We start from the raw sequence: 23,335 nt of genomic DNA, 5'->3' as shown, positions 1-23,335 counted from the left end.
GAGGATTACAGGGTAGGATGGGTCACCAAAGGTGTCACGAATGGATAGTGATGGCTTTCCAAGTATGATTACCCGAATCTAAATATTTTTATTTGTTCATTTAATTATATATTGTCAAGTGAGTAATGGCAAAAAGCTTGAAACAGGAAGCTGAGATGAAATATGAGAACTACGTGTGGCTGGATTCCTTATTAAGTGTCTGGTAATTAGATATACAAATTAAACAAATCATTTAAGCTTCAATTCAACGGATTACCAATGAACAATCAAAAGAAATTAAACAAACAAACAAACAAAACAGTAATGCTGCATTTCTTCTAGTTATCAAAGTTCTTAATTAAAACGGTATCTATCCAAGGGGTCTTTGAGAAAGAGCCGCTCATGGTACACTCTCCAAGCATAGTCTTCCAAAGAAAATGACTTAAACAACCTTCCTTCCTTCTCACCATCACTCTTCCCAGTCAAGTTTTGATCTCCACCATCATCATCATCTCTGTCATTTCTATCCTCATCATGACCACCATCAACGGCTGATATTGGAACAAGAGGACCCACTCTACTGGTACTGTCTATAGGAAGAGTCACCAACAGCGACATTGATATGCATCGACACTCACCCTCTCCCAAACATGCCACTGCCCTTCCTCTCACCTTTTTAAATTTCCCATTGCTCCACACCTACATAACACAAATTTCATCATTTTTATTTATTGAAATGAAAAATATACATACAGTTCGTAACATTATTGATTTAATAATTAATATTGGAATTTAGAGAACTTACTTGAGCAATGTCACCAATGGTAACCAAAATTGACTCAACCGGCGGTAACACAGAGACCCAACCCGAATCCGCCAGCAGAGAGTACTTCTGACCACTTCGGATTTGGTACTGTAACCCGACTACATGCGGGTAAAACCGACCCACCATCGGTGACTTTTTACCCTCCGAGATCCACATCATGGACGAAAACCGGGTCGGGTCGTCCTTCCCCAGAGGATTCTCAAACCCTGCTGACCTACACAACAGCTCAACGATCTCCAGCCCCACTTTCTCTAAAGCACGAGTGAACTCACGCAGAGAAGTTAAACACAACTCAGTGGACTCGGTAGAACACGACGAGTCCAGACAGAATGACTCGCCGAGTGCGTCTCCGTCGTCGTCCTCGTCATCGTCGTCCCCTTCAAACCCCAGAGGCCAGCACTTGGGGAAAAATGACTCCTTTTGGTGCCTAGGAAGGTCGAAAAGAGAGAGCGCTTCCGACTCGGCCGAGTTGGCGAGTTGGAACGGGACGGAGTGGTTGGTGAGTTGGAAGAAGCCGAGCTGGGACGAGGAGGAGAAGAGGGTACTCAAGTTGGCTTGGACGTCGGATAAGGAGACGGAAGGTGGACACGTGGCGGGCGGTGAGCGGCGCTTGGGAAGGGAGAGAGTGGGGGGAAGGCGGTGGAGGAGCCTCGAGAGGGCGTCCGCCGTGGCATCTGATGACGTGGATAGGAGGTTGTTGGGCTGCGTCGAAGGAGTTGGCGGTGGTGCTGAGGTGGCGCCGCCGTGCATGTTTGGTAGCTGTTGCTTGTATGCTGAGGAGGACATGAGTGAGAGATATGAAGTGAAGGTTAATTATGACTTGTAGCGGAGATTATATATAGATGAAGGAAAATCATTATGCATTGCACGTGTGTTGGGTAGACACTTGTGGTAGGAAACTAGATTAGATGGATAAAAAGCATAGGTCATTGTTAATTATGGGAAAATAAAATCATTATGCATCAATATCATCAATTTGTTAATTTTGATTTTGAAACATAATAATAATTTATTTAATCAACGATAGTTTGATGACATACATAACATAACATGTTAAATTATCGAAAAATGAAGCATTTTCCCGTACAACAAACATGAAAGAAAAATGTTTCTCATTAATTCTTTGTGTTTTCTTTATGACTCTGAAGCTACCTTGGATGAATCACATTGTCCGGCTTTTTGGACATTTAAGCTGCAGCTAGTAATTCATCCAATTATAAAATTCCGGAGCACCATGAGTGTGCTGCATCTGAGTACTACATCGAGAACTGAATATGTATATTCTTGTTATTATATATTTGGTAAACCCAAAAAATTCGTAACTTTTGCAGGTGTAATGGCAATCTGCTGCCTTGTTGTGAGGGAAGTTGTGCCTCCCTCTGCTGGTGGCAGGTCGCATGGGGTGCCATTTAGGTTTTGTTTATCCATAAAATAAAATAAAAAGTAGGAGATATACTTCTAAATTACGTGTAGTTTTCATTAAGTAATCAGCATGTTTTTAAAGAAGGTAGATATACTTTGAGACATGCTCATGTAATCAACTCAAAAACCAAGAATTAACCCTTTATTTTAAAAAGTTGTTGCTATGTGTTTTTATCTTTCTTCGGACTATACAGGAAAGAAAGTGAGAAGCAGTTGGTTTTGCTTCTTGGATGTAGCTAGCCCCAGTTGGCTTATGTTTATGAGTCTAATCTTATAGACTTTCATGTGAGGAGAATAACATTTTTTGATATATTAGATTAATAACGCAATGACATGCGGAAAAATTCTCACTTATCATTATATTATTAGTTGAGATATTATGCTAATCTCGAATCCCTCAGCAATCACATTATTGGCACTTTAATTTAAAGTTTGGCCCCCATTATATTCATCAAGTTTTGGTTTTGTCTCTTTCAGTTTTCCTCGTACAATTAATCTTTTCCCGACATTTTGAATTTGAAGCCATACAATCAACAAATGACGTGGATACAATATCCTCTTATTGAATTATTGATTATATTATACTATAATAAAAAAGAGTAAGCATGTTGATCTAAATGCGTTCATACTAATTAGGAATTGTACAAAAAATCTGTCGTACTTGCATTTGCGTAATCCTAAGTTTTAAAATAGATGAAATTCATCATATTATTTGGTGAACAAAGCTTAAGCATGAGCATGACTTACTCATAAATTATTAGAGTGCGCGGCAGACAGAGTCGTGCAAACGCCTTCATCTGAAATCAATCAAGCAAGAATCTTAAAGCATCCGACGGTCAGCGAACCCTCCTCCACCGTCCTATAAACATCCTCTACGTGGCGATGATTGACGCGCCATCATCGCGGGTCCGTACCACGCCTGAAACCAAGAAACCGAACCCAAAACTTTTATTTTTTATTTTTATTTTTTTCGTTAAGCAAAACAGAGGAAGAAATACAAACAGCTGAGGCTCCACCAAACCTCGTCGTTGAATCACTATGTTCGCTAAGCTCTTCAACAAGTCATCGCCACAAGCAGCTTCACATCCTCGGGTACTCTCTCCATTGCTTTTTCATTGCTAATTTGTTTTTGAGTTTTATTTTTTCTTAATCGCATTTCATTTTGTTAAAAATTGATTGAATTTATCTTTGATTGTTTTGGTGTGAAAATCATTGACGCGCTACAATGGACGCTGATCGAATTTGAATACTAACTGAATTTTAAGTTTTCACCACTGAAAAAGGAAAAAATTTGAAGGAGAAACAGAGAGCTCACTGTTGATCAAATTGATTGTGTATAAGTGTATTGAAATTGTTGAGCTGAAACATTTTCTGATATTCTTTATTGGCATAATGTGCTTCAGACAAGGGTCAGACAAGCGGATTTGGATCCGCGCGTCACGGTTCACTATGGGATACCATCCACTGCATCCATTCTCGCACTTGATCGCACACAAAGCCTGTTGGCAATTGGAACACTGTGAGTTTTCACAACTATCATGTTATAGATAATGTGTATTTTCTATGTTATAGATGTTCTATGTGTATTATACTTGTCACGAGATTCTCATTACTTCAGTTGTTGATGTATATTTTCTTCACTTTATACCTATTCTCCTGAGGCCTCCAAATTTTCCTGCTCAAATTCAAAAGCCAAATTTTGTGGTGCATAAGTGTCATTTCTTCAAAATAGTGGAAGATCATTAGGCTGATTTCCCAATTTAACAGAAGCTCTCAGTATGCGCATTGTCACGCAAAGTTAACAAGTGGGCATTATATGCAAAAGGTTGGAGTTTCTTAACTTGAAATTGACTTTATTCTGCCCTGAATGCAGGGATGGTAGGATAAAAGTGATAGGTGGTGATAACATCCAAGAGCTTCTTACATCACCGAAGCCGTTGCCTTTTAAAAATTTAGAGGTCAGTAAGTTCAGAATGTTTCCGGAATCTCATAAGTCGACCTGATCTGTGTATAGTTTGACAGAAATTTTCCTTGTTTTTTGTTCCTCTAACAAGTTGGTAGATTGTGTATTTTTTCAGTTCTTACAAAATCAAGGTTTTCTAGCCAGTGTCTCAAGTGAAAATGAAATTCAGGTATTCTTTTTTCTTAAGCCATCCAAACTTGAAATTAAAAACTACATCTGCTACTAGGCACATCCAATTCATAGAGTTTTTCATCTTGATCCTTATCTTTAATGTTGTGTTTACTGTATTTATATAGTAACAATGTAGATTGGTTTAATAGGTTATTGATGTTGGCAGGTTTGGGATTTGGAACAGAGGCGCATAGCTTCTTCTTTACAGTGGGAATGCAATATAACTGCTTTCTCTGTTATTTATGGCACCAATTACATGTACAGCACTTGTAAAATTTATTTCTGTACTACATCTTTGGTTGACATTCATTGGTTGCAAATGCAAGTTAAAACGTGACAACGGAATGTAACATTATACTATCATTACTGCCAGGTACATTGGAAGCGAATATGCAATCGTCTCTGTTCTGAAGTATGATGTTGAAGATGGGAAAATTAAGTTATTGCCATATTATATTACTGTGAATTTCATAGCTGGTAATTGCCAAGGTTCTTGTAATTAGCTGATGCCATATTTTGTTGTAATGCAGACGCCCTGGGGTGTTTCTGTGGTCATATAATCTCCACTACATTCTAATGCTCAATTATTTTCTGATTTTGCAGAAGCAGCTGGAATGTCATTGCCCGATCATCTTTCTGTTGTTGGAGTTCTCCATCAACCCAATTCTTTGGGAAACAGGCAAGATAAATCGTGTGAAAATGCTATGCCTAGATCCTGGTTTTTCATTTCAAAGCATGCATTTGGTTGTCATACGTTTTTCTACTAGTGGCAAAACTTGGTTGATTTTTAAGATTATAATTCTCTGGATCTAAAGCGTATTGACATGATGGGCTGGACGGCCAGATTAGGCGTATAGTTGTTAATTTAGTGTTTTATGAGTAGTCATGGACTCTCTTTGACATTCATCAGATTTTGGGCACGATTGACTATTGGCTAAGTAATTCAAATAGCAAGAGATGTTTAAACTAGTTCCTAAGTTGAACATATATGTTGGCACACACAAACATATATATGCACATGCATATACAAGCTATGACCATATATGAATATGCACCTGCATACATGTTACCATTCACATTGATTAAAGATGGATTCATAAATAAAACAAGATATGTCATTTCATATTCTTTTTGTTATTTGTGCTACTTAATGATTTTGAAGAATGGGTCCTTTTGCAGGCTGCTGGTTGCATATGAAAATGGGTTGATCATTCTCTGGGATGCTTCAGAAGATCGAGTTGTTCTTGTTAGAGGTTCCAAGGACCTAAAAGTGAAGGAAAAAACAGTCACTAGTTCTCCAAAAGACACAAGAAATGAGCTTTCTGATGCTACAGAAGAAAGCAAACAGGTGGAGAAAGAGATAAGCTCTCTTTGTTGGGTATCTGATAATGGGTCAATTCTTGCCGTTGGCTATGTAGATGGTGATATAATGTTTTGGGACTTATCAACTGCTGCCTCTACCAAGGATCAGAAATCTGAAGAATCAGATAACAATGTTGCAAAGCTTCAGTTATCATCAGGTGATAGAAGACTCCCCGTAATTGTTTTGCACTGGTCTGCAAATATGTTACATAAACATCATAGGGGCCAACTCTTTGTCTATGGTGGTGATGAAATTGGGTCTCAAGAAGTTCTGACGGTATGATTTGAATTCAGATGAGCATTTCTACATTTTTTAGTCATGTATATGTTGTTCTTAAGGCCTCAAAAAGGATAGTGCTTTAGTAGTTGAATCGCATTAGTTAAAGACATACTAATTTCAACCCTTTGCAATACTAAACTATTAAGACCTCGTTTGGTGGCTCGACTTGCATTAATTTGTCTTCTCTCATTCACAGGTTCTAAGCCTTGATTGGTCTTCAGGAATAGAAAGTCTGAAATGCATAAGCCGTACAGACCTTACACTTAATGGTTCATTCGCAGATATGGCTTTATTACCAACTGCTGCTGCAATGGAGAGTAGCAACACGTTGCTAGTCATTTTGACAAATCAGGGACAACTGCAAGTCTATGACAAGGCTTGCTTGTCTGCTTTAATGTCTGAAGAACAGGAAAAGACTGCTGTTCCAGCAGTGCAGTATCCTATGTTCATACCCACTATTGAGCCATACATGACAGTGGCAAAGCTTGCTCTGGTGAATACAGATAAGGAATGCTCATCAGCTGTGTCTGAGGTACTGCACCTTTGTATCACAAGCTATACGTTGTATTTGACTACTGCCATCAACCATCTAGTAACCTAGGCTTTTAAGTTTAATGAGATTGTCTCAGATGGAAAACTTCAAGTGGTATATATGCTTGAGTTTCTGATCAAAATTCAACTCCTTTTTATTTTCCTGTTTGCTGCATTTATTAACTTTTTATGTCTTTGGTCATTAAGCAAATCTTAGTTGGAAAGATTAATGCGGAGGACACTTCAACGACTAGCGGTACAAAGTGGCCTTTGACTGGTGGTGTTCCCAGCCAGCTTAATGATGCTGAAAATTATCATGTTGAGAGAGTATATGTAGCAGGATACCAAGATGGATCAGTTCGAATATGGGATGCCACATATCCAGCTCTGTCACTTATCTGTGTTCTAGGATCTGAGGTGTGTATGCTGTCACAAACTTTGGTAGTCCTCATAGACATTTATATGTTAATATTACTTGTTATCATTCAACGGTGTACTTGAGAATAAACTTAAGAAATTCAATTTATCTTGTTTAATGTGAATGAAGGTAAAAGGCATCAGATCTACGGTTGCAAGTGCAACAGTATCAGCATTGGATTTTTGTTCTGTTTCTTTACGATTAGCTGTTGGTGATGAATGTGGTCTGGTAAGAGTTACTTGACCTCGTTGATGCCTTTCCCTTAGGTAATCATGATTTGATACTTCATTTATTTTATTCTTGTTTGAATTTATGTAGGTTCGTCTGTATAAGATCATAGGGGGTTCAGACGGGACAAGATTGCACTTTGTGACAACAACTGAGAAGGAAGGTTGGGCTACATACATACTTATTAACTGCATACAGATGTCTCTAGATATTCCTTTTAAATGGCAGAAAGCTTTTATATGTATAGATTTTCTTGACGTCAATTGCGCACACAAAGCAGGATGCAAGGTGTTGGTGTACCTCACTGGTTTTAAATTTTATGTAGCAGTTTCATTTTTCTAATAAGAGCGTGTTGGTTTCAGTACATGATTTACAACAAGGGAAGGGGCCTCAGTGCATGGCCGTGTTTTCTATTCTTGATTCTCCTATATGCATCCTACAATTTGCAAATTTTGGAGGCAGACTTGCTGTGGGATTTGAATGTGGCCGGGTGAGAACCATCTTTTAAATTTTATTATTCTACAGTTGTGTTCTTAGATTCAGATGTTAATTGCAAATTAATAAACTTCAAGGATTCATTTTTTCGATTTCATAATACAGGTTGCCATGCTTGATATTAGTACATTGTCAGTTTTGTTTCTTACAGACAGCGTATCCAACTCAAGTTCCCCAGTGATCTGTCTGGCTATGAAATCATTTTCAGATACTAGTAGCTCATTACAGAGTCCAGAGGACTCTGAGTCCAAGAATTTGGGTGATCCAGGAAATGGATTGACATTCATTATGACCAGAAATGGACATATTGTTGTTATTGACAGTTCCTCTGGCAATATGATTAGCTCTTGGCCAATGCATTCACAAAAGGAGTCTACTGCGGTTTCAATGCACATTATTGGTGAGCATTCTCAATTGAAACATAAGATTTTGCTTCTGTTTTTGTTCTGTTTGTTTAGTTCTTTTTTCTTTTTTTGGGGAGGGGGTGTTATGCTAGAAGAAAAACGTAGATTTGGCTTTCTGAGAACTGTATGTATGCAGAGGATGGCGATGTTTTATGCGATGTGTCGAGTGAAAAACATTCGTTGGAAGTATCTCCAAGGAATGAAGCAAAAAGCGATCGTGCACAAACCAGTGCTGACTCTGGAAGTACACAGCTTGATATTGAACCGGACACCTCCACAGAAACTGCATATTTTGCGCAGAGATTATTGAACGTATCTGTTTTACTTTGTTGTGAGAACACATTACAGTTGTGCTCATTGAAGTCTGTTCTTGAGGTGCCTTTATGTTATAATTTTGATTTTGAACATTTCCATATCTCTCTTTACTAATAAGTGAAACACCCTTAATTCTAGGGTGACGGTAACTCCACTCAAGAGGTCGATCTTGTAAAACCATGTTGTTGGACTACAGTCTTCAAGAAAGATGGGAAAGATGGTGGACTGATTGTATTCTATCAAACAGGAGTCTTTGAAATAAGGTGGAACACATCACACTTTTTTCTCTGATTTTTGCTGTGATATATTCATTTTGATCACTGAATAAATATGCTATGTGGGGAAATTTTATGCATTTGGCACCAATTTGTTTGATCATTTTATTTGAACCAAATTGTATCATAAATGATTCAAGTAGTAATAGTTGTTCAATGGAAAATGAGGCCATCCTTTGAACAGGTCTTTGCCAAATCTTGAAGTGGTGGGAGAATTGTCATTAATGTCAATTCTAAGATGGAACTTCAAGACCAACATGGACAAGACAATATGTTCCTCTGATCATGGGCAAATTATTCTGGTCAGTTTTCTTTCTTCATTTTGTATATGCATGTGTTATTTTGTCTCCCAAATCTTTAACAGATTCAGAAAGCAACCAGTCTCCTAGCGGTAGACGTACTTGTATTATGCACCTTCAAGTTGTAGCTTTGTGTTGCACTCTCTAACCTTCAAATTTCTTTTTTATCATTTTAGGTAAATGGGTGTGAATTAGCTTTTCTATCTCTTTTGTCCGATGAAAATGAATTCAGGTCTCTCCCTCCCTCCCTCTCTGTGTTGTGTGCATGCACGGTCACTAAACTTTAAATAATTTCATTGACAAGTCAAAACACATACAAATCAAACCTTCTAATGGATTTTTGGCTGGCTTAGGATTCCGGGGTCATTGCCTTGTCTTCATGATAAAGTGATTGCAGCTGCTACAGATGTCATCGCCAGTTTATCTCTTAACCAGAAACAGGTTGCAGTGTGTTATTTCAAACTCCATTGTCATTCTTTGATTTATTTATTTATTTATTTTGCTTGCTGAACCTGAACATGTTTAGCAGGTTAGTGTCCCTGGGATTTTAGGTGGTATCATTAAGGGTTTAAAAGCTGGTAAAATGGAGCAAAGCATGGACGCAACTGCAAATCATGAGAACTTTTGTCAAACTTTAGAGAACTTATTTTCAAGTCCTCCATTCTTGAAACCTTCCACAGCTGTGAAGGATGACCAAAAAATTCTGGAGCTTAATATAGGTTAACTATCTTTTGTTTCAATCATCCTTCCGTCTACCTCCCTTCTCATTTTGATTGTAATCTAAATGTTTTGGTGCAGATGATCTTGTAATTAATGAACCTGTTGCACCTGTTGCTATCTCATCTTCATCTTCATTCGAAAAGAACAAGAATGAAAAGAAAGGTAAATATATTTTGTTTTCTAGGTCGACGAATTCTGAGTGCTCTTGATGTTCCCATGTTTACTTCACAGACAAGGGAACAGAGAAGGCGAGATTATTTGAAGGCGCAACTAGTGACACAAAACCAAAAATGAGGACAGCTGAAGAAATCAAGGCTAAATACAGAGATACTGGGGTAATTCACGAAATTTTCCATAAAAGAAAAAATTAATTAAATAGTGAATATCCCTTGTAAACGCTTAACCTGAAGAGACTCAGTATTTGTAATGGAGATTTGACTGACATGGCCGGTGGTTACAGGATGTCGCTGCAGCGGCAGCACATGCAAGAGATAAGCTTGCAGAACGTCAAGAGAAACTTGAGGTCTGATTTTTTATTGTTTGATGTCTGAGATCATACGATGCATTCATATTCCATATCAATACATTCAGAATTTGTGCATTGTGTAGTTTATTTTCTAACACTAAGCAGGTCATGATTCATCTGCTGATGAGCGTGTCTTGTTTGCATGTATCAGAAGCTCAGCCAAAACTCAGAAGAACTGCGAAGCGGGGCAGAGGACTTCGCATCAATGGCAAAAGAACTCGCCAAGAGAATGGAAAATCGTAAATGGTGGCACATTTAGTGTCATTTAAAAGAAAGGTACCCCAAATGAGCGTGTCCTGTCCATAAGTGGCCTTTCTTGAAGTATCTACTGTGCATTTCATTTATGTTTTTGCTAACATTCTTTATGCTTACCAAACTAGCTTCCTTAAATATTTGGGTTTGATTTGGTTTGGTTTTCTTGAATGAAATACTCACTCTTCTGGTCTTTGATTGATCAGATTCTTCCGACCAAAACGAGTAACGACTCAACAAGTGGGAGAAATTCATAGAGAACAATTGCATGGACCACGTGCGGCTGAATTGAACCATTTGGTTTCCAAGATTGATTTGGTCGGCATTTGGGTCCATCATCCATGTTTTTCTCACTGAACAGAACAGAAGTAGATTAGGACGGTTGGTTGACTGAAGCCACCATGTGAAAAATTGGGTCGGTGTCCCCGCCATAAAAACCTTTTCCCCAAAAATATCAGGCAACCAATGTTCATATTGTTGTAAAGTCAATTTCTTTTCTGTTTTTCATCTCATGGGTCACAGTCCAATCAACAGTTTAAAAAACAAAACAAAAAACTTGTGCTTCAATAGTTAGGCCTGTGAAATAAAAGGGAAAGAAAAATTAACTGGAGCCAATCTGATGAAGCCGACCTGAGGTGAAAAATGAAAACCAAAATAATTACCAGGAAAAAAAAAAATTACCAACCCTGAAAGTTGATTGACTTTCAATGGTACAATGCAAGCCCAACAACGACTTTGACAGAGAGCAAAAGAAAAACACAGAATTTGACCATGTCCGTACCCGCCTAATTTTGCATTTGGTTGGACCCGCTAACCATAGTTACATGGTCTAATTGAACTTTGTTTCTTTTGGCTGCAATTGAAAGTTGCTTTTATTTTATTTTATTTTATTTCTCTTCTACGCGCACCAAGATCCATATATAAACAAATCAAAGTCTTCAAACTAACTGAGCTAGGCAAAGGCTTTATCATTTAGCAGCGGAGAGAGGAACGGTTGCAAAATACGATAGAGAGAGGACAAACAACAAGAAGCCCAAGTTGTTGGACGTGGAGGAGAGAGGCCCTTGTGTTATCTCCTCATTCTCTCTTTTCTTTTTATGGTCACCTAGTTCACAGCTTCATAATATCTTGAGACACCCAAAGCTCAAATCTTTTTTGTATTTGCTGCATCTGGGTCTCATGGCAAGTTGGGTTCTCTCAGAATGTGGCCTAAAACCACTCCCTAGAGTCTACCCTCAAGCCAGGAACGGCCTAACATCAAAGACCGCCATTTTTGCCAATGCTAGGCCATTACCAGTCTGCAAAAGCAAGATTTTTGGCTCTTCTTTGAGGGCCTCGAATGGGATTCGAGGGACAAATTGGGCACTGAATGTGAGTGCTCCATTGAGGGTTCCATCTGTGGATGGAGGAGATAATGGAAGAGTGAGTGTCAATGGGGTTGAAGATGGTAGTGATTTCGACCCTGGTGCTCCACCTCCTTTTAATTTGGCTGATATTAGAGCAGCCATTCCAAAGCATTTGTGGGTTAAAGACCCCTGGAGATCCATGAGCTACGTTGTGAGAGATGTTGCTGTGGTTCTTGGGTTGGCGGCTGTTGCAGCCTACTTTAACAATTGGGTTGTTTGGCCTCTTTACTGGTTTGCTCAGGGGACCATGTTCTGGGCTCTCTTTGTTCTTGGCCATGACTGGTAAATAAAGCTGATTTCCTCTATAATATATTGAATTGCCAATTTTCAAACCTTTTTTGTTATTGAGGATTTGGCTTCTTCCTTGGTCATGGAATTGTTGGCAGTTTTCGATAAGCTAATTGATGTGAATTGTTTGTTGTTTTGTTTGTGCAGTGGTCATGGAAGTTTCTCTAATAACCCAAAGTTAAATAGCGTGGTGGGTCATTTACTTCATTCTTCAATCCTTGTCCCATACCATGGATGGTTAGTATTTCTGAAAATCCTGTTCACTCCTGAATAAGCTATCCTGTTTTTGAGACAATATACAATTTTAAACATATTATCTAACATAATAATACGTGCGATTACTATCACAGGAGAATAAGTCACAGAACTCATCATCAGAACCATGGACATGTCGAAAATGATGAGTCTTGGCATCCGGTGAGTTTCTATTCATGGTTATCTCCCTGTTTTTTTTAATGGGGACAGCAAATTGGTCACCTTGAAGAAAATATAAGTTTTCTCTTTTCAGTCATTCAGTCATTGAATTAGTCATATCCATCATCTGATTTTGCAGTTATCTGAGAAAGTTTACAAGACTTTGGATAAGGCTACTCAGATGTTGAGGTTCACCTTGCCATTCCCTATGCTTGCTTACCCTTTCTATCTGGTGAGCCTTCTGTCTTGCTTCTTAGTTATTTACATAATTTAATGAGCTTGGGGATTTATTTTTCTGATTCGGTACATGATGCTGATTTCAATCACAGTGGGGTCGAAGTCCCGGAAAGAGTGGCTCTCATTTTGATCCAAACAGCGACTTGTTTGTCCCAAATGAAAGGAAAGATATCATTACCTCCACTGCCTGTTGGACAGCAATGGCTGCGCTGCTAGTCGGTCTGTCTTTCGTAATGGGTCCTGTCCAAATGCTTAAGCTCTATGGCGTTCCATACTGGGTATGTTCTATTTCTTTATGCTTGATGTGCTTCTACATCATTGGCAGAAAACCAAAATCTATACCAATAGGACTTCATTCTCACATTTATTTCTTTGGATTTGCGTTCAAATGCAGTTGTTCGTCATGTGGTTGGACTTGGTCACTTACTTGCATCACCATGGCCATGAGGACAAACTCCCATGGTATCGTGGAAAGGTAAAGTGTTCAACTTATCACCTATACAATACAAGAAATGTCAATGCTTTAGCACTTATTGAACTGTATAAGGCTAATGTTTGGTTCTGCGTTTATCAAACAGGAATGGAGTTATCTAAGAGGAGGATTGACAACCCTCGATCGAGACTACGGATTGATCAACAACATCCATCATGACATTGGAACCCATGTCATACATCACCTGTTCCCTCAAATTCCACACTATAACTTAGTAGAAGCAGTGAGTACCACTTATGCCTAAACACCATTTAGCTGAAAAATATCAATTCAATTCTGTACACCATTTTCATTTGGTTCTTGTTCATATTAATCGTTTCAGACGGAGGCAGCTAAGCCTGTGCTTGGGAAGTACTACAGAGAGCCAAAGAAATCTGGGCCTCTCCCACTTCACTTATTGGGAGTTCTTATAAGAAGCATGAAACGTGATCATTACGTCAGTGATACTGGGGATGTTGTATATTATCAAACTGATAAGAAACTTGCTGGGTCTGTGACATCAGAATGAAGTTGCCAAGTTGTTGTGAAGTTGAAGTTTTCAGGCACAACAATTGAAGCGTACCAAAGCTTTTTAACTTCTTTGTGACCAGTTGTTTTTAACTACCAACAATTTTCCAGCTTTGTATTAATACTGTATGGGCAGCCATTCTTTCCTCACCCTGTATTAGGATAAGAGGTACCTCGCATGCATAATTGCAGGCTGTTAAATTGTAACGCGGGCATTTATAGTGAAAGTATATGATTTAGTTCTGAAAGAAAAACCTCTCTCTCTCTCTCTCTCTCTCTCTCTCTCTCTCTCTCTCTCTCTCTCTCTCTCGTGTGAGGTGTGCATCCATACGTTTTTGTGGCTAGTTGGGCTGCAAGGAATGATAATGTTTAGATATTTTGATCCAAAAGAGAAGATAGCATTTAGACTCTATGGATTTTGAAGTCGTGCCTGTGCCACATCTCCAAAGAGAAACACCGGGGAGGGGACCACTTTCCTAGAACCAAAGTCATTGTATTTCCTTTCTGAAAAGTGGCCAGTCCAAATTTTGTAAACATTATGGTAATTACAGGTGTTTGATGTTTCTACGTGAAGAGAAAAAACGGCAATACATTTTGTCAATTAGCCCTAGTTTCATCCCACCATCAGTTGGCCAATTGAATTCGACTGCTTCATAAGCAGCTTTAATTGCACTGCTTGTTTTTAGTGGATAAAGGTAACGCAGAGTTGAAATAATTGACAAAGTGTGTCCAATAGAAAACAACCACCTGTAATTCTTATTTTTTGGTACCAAGAACGAGCCACAATGCTTAACCAATCAAAAAAGAACAATATTATCAGACCACTTGCATTTTGGTCCTCTCTCTTTTTTTCTCTCTTTATTTGATATCTTCTCAACAAACAATACAGAAGGCCCAAAACGTTGCCCTTACATAACAAATTAAATGGATACCATGAACCCCATAGTAACAGATTTATATCAAGCTGATTGAGTCTTGAAAATTTGAACCATTTCCTCTCAGATTCAGTCAGTAGTTTACTGAATGTATTGCACTCATGAAGGAAGATATTCGTAATTCGTCCTTCTGGATGCCATCCGGGCCGCAAATGCCACTGCTAACATCAATTCCTTGAGGTTTGAGGGTAGAAAGAGCCTCACAAGCATTCTCAGGCTTTATCCCTCCTGCCAAGAGCCACCCATGTTTGCTTCTAATATTTGGTAGCTTAAACTGGCTCCAATCGAATCCCTTACCGCTGCAGGCATTTCAGAGTGAAGTGAATCAAAACAAGTTTATATGATATTATACATTTAAACTGTCATTCAGACAATTGCTAATATGAATTGACATGCATAAAAGAAGACGATGTTTACGAATTAAATTTCCTTACCTACCACCCTTTGCACTATCTACAAGAACCCAATCAACCAGAGAACATTGCTCAGCAGAAATCTGGTTAAGAAGAGTTCCATCTTCATTAGCATGAAGAACGTATATTATACGGTGATCTTGGGCTAATACTGGAAAAGCTGCTCGGGAACCATCTCCATGAAGCTGCAGAACCACAAAAGCATTACAGTTTTTTGTTACTTACAATGCAGCATGTGCAAGCTAATCACGAGACAAAATGTTTATACCTGAACAAGTTCAAGGTCTGATGCATCAGCGGCTCTTAATATTGTGTCTGCATCATCATCCACAAACACCCCAACGGGCTGTGCCCCATAATCTCTTGCAACTCTTGAAATCTCCTTGGCAACAGATAGTGAAACAGAGCGTTTAGAGTTGGGCCAAATGATCATCCCAATAAAATCAGCACCAGCTTCTGCTGCCATAGCTGCATCTCTAGCAGATGTAATGCCACACATCTTAACCAAAGGTCCATTCTTTTTACGTTCCTCGGGCTTATAGCAGACATCTTCTGCCTTGATAGCTCTGCAAGTAATCGTTTTCTTTCTATGCAATTTGGCACTTGAAAAGCACAATGGGTCCTGTTTTAAACCTACAAATACATAACAACGTTTCGAAATGTTTAATCTAGTGTAGGGGGAATGATTTAGATTAACATCTACTCATCTTGGATATGTCATGCAAACAAACACAGGATTGAGTTAACATAAGCTCTAGTCTAATGATAATTTTAGTCGAAATACCAGGAATTTGCCTTGTGTGGCAGATTCTGACTACGTCAGGCTGAAAGTGGCTTCCAGTAGTTAATCCTGAAAACAAAGAAAATAATAATAAAACTCAATAATCCAATGCCAAGAATGTTTCATATTTCCACTGGATTACACACAATGTATGAAATTATTTAATTGAAATGATGGTGGCAAAGAATTGATCTTCTCCATGAATCCCAATCTTCTACAATCATTTAACAAAACCAATCTCGACTTCAATGTAAGAAACAATGCTTTGCTTCAAAATCTACAAAATCTATACATATCAACCAAACTTATTCACAATGTCTTCTGTCAGAAAAACATACAACATCATACTCATTTTCACATTCACAAAAGCATCTCTTTGGGGCAATTCGCCGAACAGTTTGAAAGCACTTCTACTAATCACATACGCAGAATCAAAAGGCAAACCTGTAAGCATATTTTCTCCCACAAATAGCGAAGAAATGTACACAGGAACAACGTTGAAACGCAGCGAAGCGAACCTCCAACCAGTTTGTGCAAAGTTCCGTACGAAGGGCACGACGCTTGTGCAAAGCGGCAATAAGGCTACTCTTTTAGTTTTTTTAATGGGTTGGGTTGGGGGTTGGTAGCCAAAAACGGAAAGCGTGAGGTGTGGGCCGGATGACTACAATTGTGGCCCAAAATTTAGTTTTCATCAACCCAACACAATGAGCTTGTAATTTTTGACCCGAAACCCACAAGTCCTTTTATTTTTTTAAAAAAAATTAATTCTGTTTCGGCCGGCCTAATATTTTAAGAGTTTTGGCATAATGCAATTTGAAAGTTGTTCTTCTCGAGCATTATTAAAAGAATACAGGTTACAACCACTAGTTTAGTGGTTTAGAATAATTGTTATTTCATGAAAGGTTGTGAGTTCAAGTTATAATATCTGTGTAGTGTGTATGAATTGTCCTTCTTTATAAGAAAATAAAGGTTATTAGGTTCGAACCCCCATTACATTTTAGTTATGTGTGTGAAAGAAACCCCCTCCTCCCCCTATAGGTTAAACTATCACTTGTACTAGGAGAAAGGAAAAATAAAAATAAAAAAATACAGGCAAAGTTATTCTCAAAAAACAAAAATACATGGTTTAGGGAGAAGGACCAATGGGGTCTAGCCCAGTGAAAAATGACATTGTCTTACAAACCACTGGTCTCCAGTTCGAATTATTGTGACATTTTTATAGTGTGTGATAAACCTCATCTCCTTATAGTTTATACTATTATTTGTATTTTTTATAATTAAAAAAAAACATGATTACTCATAGCAACTGGTTACTATTAGTGAAAAACACATTGAAAATCAAACTATAAAAGAGCTGTTTATTATCAAATGTTTAATGTTGGGTGGAATAACAGTTGGATTCAGGATTTTTTTTTTTTCTTTAAGATAATACTTAAAGCGTTTTTCATTATAAAATAAAATTGAGGAATTTATAAAAAGAAAACAATAAAACAAAAAAGAAGTGGGCGTCTCTCATCCTCCTTCCTAGTACTACCTCACTATGAAGAAAAGTTGGAGGAAGCTTCATTTATTGGACTTTGGGACACTTTATTTTTGTTTGGTTGAGAAAAAAAACTCATGGGCGGCTGGACCAGAAAACCCAAAAGCTTCTTTGCAAGGACAAACGTCAAAAGCTGGGGGCCCACACGCCATTTGCTTCCAATTCCATTATAAACAAAGGCAGATTGCTGCATCTTTCTTTCCTGGCACTGAGACACTCCAGCAAGGATGTGTTGATAACGCTTTCCATAACCATGGTCTACATCTCTGTTGCAGAAAAGACTACCCAACTTCCATTAATAGACAAAGTGCTTAAGTGCAACCAATTAAATCTTTTGATTATGTTGTTTGGCCTACATGATATTAGGATAATGTTTGTGCTAACCAACATAGCTCGTTGTACATAGTCATTGATGATTCATAGCGCAGTGTCTTTCTTCTTTTTTTTTTTTTAAAGAAAAAGGAAGGAACTGAACACAATACTTGTTCGAGTGTAAAGATAAATGCTTTTAACCGCTTTAGTTATTAAGCCTTGTATAAAATGCAAGTGTCTTTAATTGGTCTCTAAAATGCGATTGGAGCTAAGCTGGATTGGCCCGATGAGATGAGCTAGGCTTGAATCTGATATTGGCAATGAACTATCTACTATCTAGGTATCCTTGGAATTTTATGAATCAGAATCTCCGGTGGACAAAGTAACCAAGAAAACCAAGAACATCTAAAGAAGCAAGAATGTCAAAGATCATCAGGAAATTGTTCAACAGAGACCTACATAGATGGAGCACAACAATTTGACAGAACAAATAACACAAACCATGGATGAACTTCAAATGAATTAATTGATAGATTACAAGTTTACAACACAGAAACTTTCATTTTCCGTATGAGTTGCAAGATTTGATCAGATTAAATAAGAATACATTCCTGCCACTGATGCATTTATCATCTCTGTGGAGAACTAGTAATTAACATCTCCCAGATGGAGAGATAAATAAATAAATAAATACAATATAATGAAAAAATATAGCAGCTTCCTTCTATCTGATTTCTCCTAACTTGATCCCCCTTTATCCTGCCCGGAACTTCAGGGCCTTGATTGAATTGAATCGGTTTGGTGTAGCTTCCCCTTTCTTAAATTACAACTATAATTTTATCGAAAACTAATAAAAACTCGGAAGTATCAACTTCTTCAGGAGAAGCTAGGAGCCAGAATTGTCGCTTATGCCCTCTGCTCCTGTTCTATGTACATCTGCTCCGCCCATGGGGGAAGCATTTCATGAACCCCCTTATTGAGGTGATGATACTTCTGCTCAGGCCTCTCAGAAGAAACATCTCTAACCAGGGAATTGACCCAAGAGACATCTGGCTCACCAACAGCTGATGGCATAAAGGTGGCTGGTGTTCCAGCATTGCTGCTTCGGAACCCAAAAGAAGCAGACTTCTTCAGCTTGTTCAGCTCATCTCCTTGAATTCCCCAATCCAATTTTCCACCAGGTGAGCCCCAATCTGAAGACTGCATCATGGTGGAAGAATTAGCAGGGGCAGTGAGCCCATGAGGATGGCTCATTGCTCCACGGTCAATAAAACTGTGACTTCTCTGTGCAAATGCAGCAGACCTGGAATTCATAACTGCTGCTGCAAGAGCCCCAGGTGAGTCAAGCCCAAATGAGGAGGGCTTCCTCACCGGAGAGGATGACAAGTTAGTTGGGTAGCTTGATCGAAGTTGGTTCATGTTTTGGCGAATCTGATGCGCAGAAGATTGTAACTGGGTTGGTGTTGAAGGCTTTAGAGAAACTCCCTGCAATTGAGACAATAAAGAAGGATCGAAGGATCCAAAAGCATCGTCAAGGTTAGTTGGCTTCAATTCTCCGATCCTGCTGAAATCGTTATTGTAGCATTTTGGCGAGGAGAGACGAGATATCTCATCCCACAACTGCTGTTGCTGCTGCTGTTGATGTTGATGTTTCTGCTGTTGGCTAGCGTGACTATCCAGTCCTAGCAATTCCATCTCCAAGTCCAAATCTCTGGCACTCAAAGCACTCTTTAGCCTGCTGCCTGGAAGCTGCAAGGCAGGTGGAGTGAGGTTAACTTTGTTCTGCCACAAAGCTCCATTCTTGGGAGATGAAGAGGTCGCCAATGGAGACATGGGCGGTGTTGACGTGTTAGGCTGAGACATAGGTGATGAACCAAGAGCTAATGGGCTGGCCATATCTGCGGCGCTCACTGACATAGACCTTGGTGAAGGCATGGCTGAACCCGTGGAAGCATACACTGGGCGTAATTCTTCAGGTCTGTGAGCAAAGAAGCACACTTTCCTTGTGCACCCTGTTTCATCCTTGCAAAGCCGGGTTCGATATTGAGCAGGATGAAGCCAGGACTCAAAAACACCATGAGCATACTCACAGACATCTCCCTTCTGGCATGACCCTTTGCGGAACTCAGGGCAGGGTACACAGCTATATGGGTACTTTCTTGGGTCTCTCCTCCTTGCATTCTCACCTGGATGAACGAAAGGGCATTCAGTCCAGTCATGAGAGTAGGCCCTCGAGCATGGCTTCACCTTGAAAGTGTACATTCTGAACTCATCTGTACCATATATCCCATTGTTGATATCAGGCAATGAAATATCAATAGGATATTCTTTCTTCTCGCTTCCGTCTTTTGACAGCTGAGGGCTTGGAAACTTCTGTTGGTCTCCCTCTTGGTTAGCAATCTGATCACTTTCCATCACTGACATATCACCTTTCAACAGCATCTCCATGGTCTTTCTTCTTGAACTGCAAGGTGACTTCAAAGCAGGGGCAATCAAGTCAATGGGCTTATTCCCATTGGCATTGACGCAATTAGCATCAGCTGATGCATCAAGCAAGAGCTTGACAACCTCAAGTGAAGCGGTGGAACCGCCAGCAGTGGCACAGTGAAGGGCAGTGACCTTATCTGAACCACAAGACCTATTGACATCAGCCTTACCAGACTGAATAATATACTTCAAAACCTTGGTGCTACCGAACATGGCAGCGATCATAAGCGGCGTCCTCTCTTCGAACCCCATCTTCTTTGACCCAATTCTTCTACCATACCAAAAGCCAGCCTCGTCAACATGGAAACCTTTCTCTACGACTTCGCTTCTGAAAGCATCAAGATTGTCTGAGGCAGACAATTCAACCAAAACCGAATTCTGCTTAGGAAATCCGCTTTCCATGGTGAAATTGGAGGGGCTAAGCTTATCCTTGGAACCCTTGCACATATCCTAAAGCCTGCATCATTATAAAACAAAAATTCAATATACCACTCAATTTAAACTATCTGCAGCTGCTTGCTTATATGTAAAGTGGTCTACTTCATCTAATTTATAAATAAATGAATAAGAACTTCCATAACTGCATAATTATTGAATCTAAGATTTACATAAATTGAACAAGAGAGACAATTCAACCCACCTCCACGGAAACAACCCAAAACTACATCTTGAAAACTATAGGTTTTTAATTGAGACGAGCTTTACATATTCCACAAACCATCACAAAACTTTGATTTGGAAATAATAATATTTTTAAAAACCCCAGATCCAAAGTATCAAACTTTAACCCAAATAACTCAAATCCCAGAAATCTTTCAAAGACCCATTGAAAAAATCATATAAAACAAAAGGGTATCACAAAATTCAATCAAAATATATAAAGCATCAAAATTTAAGGTTCTATGAAACTCAAACAATCAAACCCAGAAGCTTTTTTCTCACCTTTAAGTCGTCAATAAGTCGTCAGAGGCACGCAGAGAGAGAGAGAGAGAGAGAGAGAGAGTTGGAGGAGCGTTGAGTATTTGTTGTTAGAGAGCAAAATGGTTTGGGGACCTCGAGTGTGAGGAGGTTGAGGTATGAGGAGGGAGGCAGGGGCTTTATATTCTTCCTTGCTGTGCCTGTGGCTCGAGGAAGAAGGCAGGAAGGAAAGTGTGACTTTTCTTCTTTCTCAGCGCCTTCTTTCTCCTCTCCTTTGTATGGAATTTGGTCAAAGTCAAACCTTCAAAGCGAGGGCCACTTCTTTATGACCATCCTATCAGCGGGAGGATTTCTCCTAAATGAAACTCAAATTCAAATTCACCCCAAATTCAGCTTAAATGCAAAGAAGATAGACTGACTGAGCCCACTCACCTACACCTCCTTCGCTTAGGATTTGCTAAGCCTCAAGTGGAGTTGTCCGCCACGTGTGCTTGTGTTTCATGTTTCATGGTTTCCTTAACTGCTTCGCGCTTGTGCACGTTGCTAGAATCTCCTGCCCTCTCTCGGAGAACATCACTTTTGAAAAGGAAATTATTATACTTCTTACTTGTTTACTCTATTTTTCCATTCTTTCTTTTTCTTTTTCTCTTTTTGGTTTTCTTAATATTATGAAATCTTACTTTAGATGGTCATGAAAGAAAATCTTACTTTAGATGGGAAATTTGAAAACAATAATACAACTTTTTCATTGCTTATTTTGCATAATTGCATTAACGTTTAAAAGAGATACTTTTTCAAAAGCTTAATGGCATGCGACACCACCTATTATATCTTTTTGAAACTTTTTTCGTGTGGTGTGGGGAGAATTTCTTAACAACTTGAGTGTCTTTGGGAAGATTCATACTCTAATTATTGATTCCTCAAAAGTATACTTGTTATTATATCTAATTGATAATTTTTTCATAATGACTTTGTGAGGATGATAATAATATAATATTGACTTCATCATGTCAAACGTTGTGACCAATACAACACTACATCATAGCAAAAATCTTGATATGAACTTGTTGGTAGTATATTTAGCCAAACGATCTATCGCAATTCATATAGCGAAGCTAAATAGTAAACGACAATGCATTTATAATACTTTCATACCTGAGAAACCTAAAATGCATGTCTAAAGACTAAAGAGAAGCTCATTCCAACAAAGGCAACTAATACACGACCATTGATTCAACTTTTGTCATATTGCGTAAAGTCTTCAATTTCATGTCGTTTTTGTGGCAAGGAACAGTGACTAGGAAGAGCGAGTAGAGTATACATTTGAGAGACCAGAGACTGAGGGACTGAAAAATGAGATAAAATGTATGAAGAAGAAGAGGTTGGACCAACTGTGACTGAAGAGGAATATGGGATTACGAAAATTCAAAGCTGTCAAGCTAAAGCGCGTTTATCTTCTCTTCTGGTTAGACTTTCTTTGTTTCTTTAGGTTGAGGTGAGGTGAGGTGGGGGACACCATTTCATTATTGGAATCTCTGACTCAGCCTTCCACTATGGACGTTTGTAAAAAAAAAAAAAACACACCTTCAGGTTTTCAGCCTATATAATATTTATAATAATAAATAATAAAACGTGATATACAAACAATCTTATGTATATATGTTATTGTAAACTTTGCTTTAGTTGGACTTTTGATTTGATTTCTACCCCCTGATCCTAACAAAACGTTGAGAACTTGCTGAGTTTGACAAGGACAAGACAACTGGTCCTTAAGGATTCGTTAGATGCAGGCCTTTCCCATTTTTCTAAGAAAGAAAAAGAAGAACAAGCTGATTATATTTTAACTTTCTGTTTTCCCCCTTTTCCTTCACAAGGGTGTTTCCTTTTTAGTTGTCTACGCAGAACCTGATTAAAACCAGAAACATAGTTACAGTTTCCGTCCAAGAAAAACATGCCTAGTTAATTGGTATCTACAGAATGTTTTTAGTCTCTCTATCAAACATTTTGAGTTAAGAATTGCTTAAAGCGTTTAATTTCAATCATTGGATCGCATGTATGTATAACACTTATTAAACCCACTAACATCTCTAATGGATGACTGAGATTAACTAGTCATTAACACAAATCTTTACTGTAGA

General features: G+C 38.6%; 5 protein-coding genes across 8 annotated transcripts; 2 read left to right on the top strand and 3 right to left on the bottom strand.

The window, feature by feature from the left end:
• Positions 1–199: 199 nt before the first annotated feature.
• Positions 200–1,616, bottom strand: LOC117619767 (1-aminocyclopropane-1-carboxylate oxidase 2). The gene is made up of 2 exons (XM_034349795.1): positions 785–1,616; positions 200–678 (listed from the first exon to the last, which is right to left on the bottom strand). Exons 1-2 carry the CDS (start codon positions 1,589–1,591, stop codon positions 334–336), a joined length of 1,152 nt encoding a protein of 383 aa, XP_034205686.1. The 5' UTR covers positions 1,592–1,616; the 3' UTR covers positions 200–333.
• Positions 1,617–2,999: 1,383 nt separating this feature from the next.
• Positions 3,000–10,973, top strand: LOC117617093 (lethal(2) giant larvae protein homolog SRO77). Of its 4 annotated transcripts, none has more exons than XM_034346343.1 (25): positions 3,000–3,319; positions 3,631–3,746; positions 4,101–4,185; positions 4,306–4,359; positions 4,528–4,619; positions 4,735–4,838; positions 4,965–5,040; positions 5,541–6,000; positions 6,200–6,535; positions 6,742–6,951; positions 7,082–7,180; positions 7,271–7,343; positions 7,543–7,670; positions 7,781–8,075; positions 8,216–8,454; positions 8,533–8,657; positions 8,854–8,971; positions 9,145–9,200; positions 9,322–9,409; positions 9,495–9,687; positions 9,767–9,850; positions 9,920–10,023; positions 10,149–10,211; positions 10,366–10,490; positions 10,673–10,973. In XM_034346343.1, exons 1-24 carry the CDS (start codon positions 3,266–3,268, stop codon positions 10,471–10,473), a joined length of 3,360 nt encoding a protein of 1,119 aa, XP_034202234.1. In that variant the 5' UTR covers positions 3,000–3,265; the 3' UTR covers positions 10,474–10,490; positions 10,673–10,973. The 4 variants fall into 4 exon arrangements, with proteins under 4 accessions (XP_034202234.1, XP_034202235.1, XP_034202238.1 ...); XM_034346344.1 differs by having other exon boundaries at positions 3,001–3,319; positions 9,498–9,687; XM_034346346.1 differs by lacking the exons at positions 3,000–3,319; positions 3,631–3,746; positions 4,528–4,619 and having other exon boundaries at positions 4,130–4,185.
• Positions 10,974–11,385: 412 nt separating this feature from the next.
• LOC117617094 (omega-3 fatty acid desaturase, chloroplastic) lies at positions 11,386–14,077 on the top strand. The gene is made up of 8 exons (XM_034346348.1): positions 11,386–12,154; positions 12,308–12,397; positions 12,511–12,577; positions 12,714–12,806; positions 12,904–13,089; positions 13,206–13,286; positions 13,390–13,527; positions 13,627–14,077. The coding sequence occupies exons 1-8, from the start codon at positions 11,646–11,648 to the stop codon at positions 13,810–13,812; spliced, it is 1,350 nt and encodes a 449-aa protein (XP_034202239.1). The 5' UTR covers positions 11,386–11,645; the 3' UTR covers positions 13,813–14,077.
• A 467-nt stretch (positions 14,078–14,544) lies between these two features.
• LOC117618735 (N-(5'-phosphoribosyl)anthranilate isomerase 1, chloroplastic-like) lies at positions 14,545–16,527 on the bottom strand. Its single transcript, XM_034348445.1, has 5 exons — positions 16,385–16,527; positions 15,944–16,009; positions 15,428–15,792; positions 15,181–15,344; positions 14,545–15,045 (listed from the first exon to the last, which is right to left on the bottom strand). Exons 1-5 carry the CDS (start codon positions 16,392–16,394, stop codon positions 14,820–14,822), a joined length of 831 nt encoding a protein of 276 aa, XP_034204336.1. The 5' UTR covers positions 16,395–16,527; the 3' UTR covers positions 14,545–14,819.
• Positions 16,528–18,295: 1,768 nt separating this feature from the next.
• Positions 18,296–21,546, bottom strand: LOC117619746 (zinc finger CCCH domain-containing protein 29). The gene is made up of 2 exons (XM_034349771.1): positions 21,222–21,546; positions 18,296–20,736 (listed from the first exon to the last, which is right to left on the bottom strand). Exon 2 carries the CDS (start codon positions 20,724–20,726, stop codon positions 18,699–18,701), a length of 2,028 nt encoding a protein of 675 aa, XP_034205662.1. The 5' UTR covers positions 20,727–20,736; positions 21,222–21,546; the 3' UTR covers positions 18,296–18,698.
• Positions 21,547–23,335: the final 1,789 nt, after the last annotated feature.

This window comes from Prunus dulcis, chromosome 2 (genome assembly GCF_902201215.1).
Source record: "Prunus dulcis chromosome 2, ALMONDv2, whole genome shotgun sequence".
Classification (NCBI taxonomy): Eukaryota; Viridiplantae; Streptophyta; class Magnoliopsida; order Rosales; family Rosaceae; genus Prunus; species Prunus dulcis.
This window is presented reverse-complemented; position numbering and strand designations above follow the sequence as displayed.

Coding starts and splice junctions, on each gene's coding strand:
- LOC117619767 (XM_034349795.1), bottom strand. CDS start 1,591: ATGTCCTCCTCAGCATACAAGCAACAGCTACCAAACATGCACGGCGGC. Junction 679..784: donor CCATTGGTGACATTGCTCAA/GTAAGTTCTCTA, acceptor TGTGTTATGTAG/GTGTGGAGCAATGGGAAATT.
- LOC117617093 (XM_034346343.1), top strand. CDS start 3,266: ATGTTCGCTAAGCTCTTCAACAAGTCATCGCCACAAGCAGCTTCACAT. Junction 4,186..4,305: donor TGCCTTTTAAAAATTTAGAG/GTCAGTAAGTTC, acceptor GTATTTTTTCAG/TTCTTACAAAATCAAGGTTT. Junction 7,344..7,542: donor GACAACAACTGAGAAGGAAG/GTTGGGCTACAT, acceptor TGTTGGTTTCAG/TACATGATTTACAACAAGGG.
- LOC117617094 (XM_034346348.1), top strand. CDS start 11,646: ATGGCAAGTTGGGTTCTCTCAGAATGTGGCCTAAAACCACTCCCTAGA. Junction 12,155..12,307: donor TTTGTTCTTGGCCATGACTG/GTAAATAAAGCT, acceptor TTGTTTGTGCAG/TGGTCATGGAAGTTTCTCTA. Junction 12,807..12,903: donor TTGCTTACCCTTTCTATCTG/GTGAGCCTTCTG, acceptor TTTCAATCACAG/TGGGGTCGAAGTCCCGGAAA.
- LOC117618735 (XM_034348445.1), bottom strand. Junction 15,345..15,427: donor CAGACCTTGAACTTGTTCAG/GTATAAACATTT, acceptor GTGGTTCTGCAG/CTTCATGGAGATGGTTCCCG. Junction 15,046..15,180: donor GATAGTGCAAAGGGTGGTAG/GTAAGGAAATTT, acceptor AAATGCCTGCAG/CGGTAAGGGATTCGATTGGA.
- LOC117619746 (XM_034349771.1), bottom strand. CDS start 20,726: ATGTGCAAGGGTTCCAAGGATAAGCTTAGCCCCTCCAATTTCACCATG.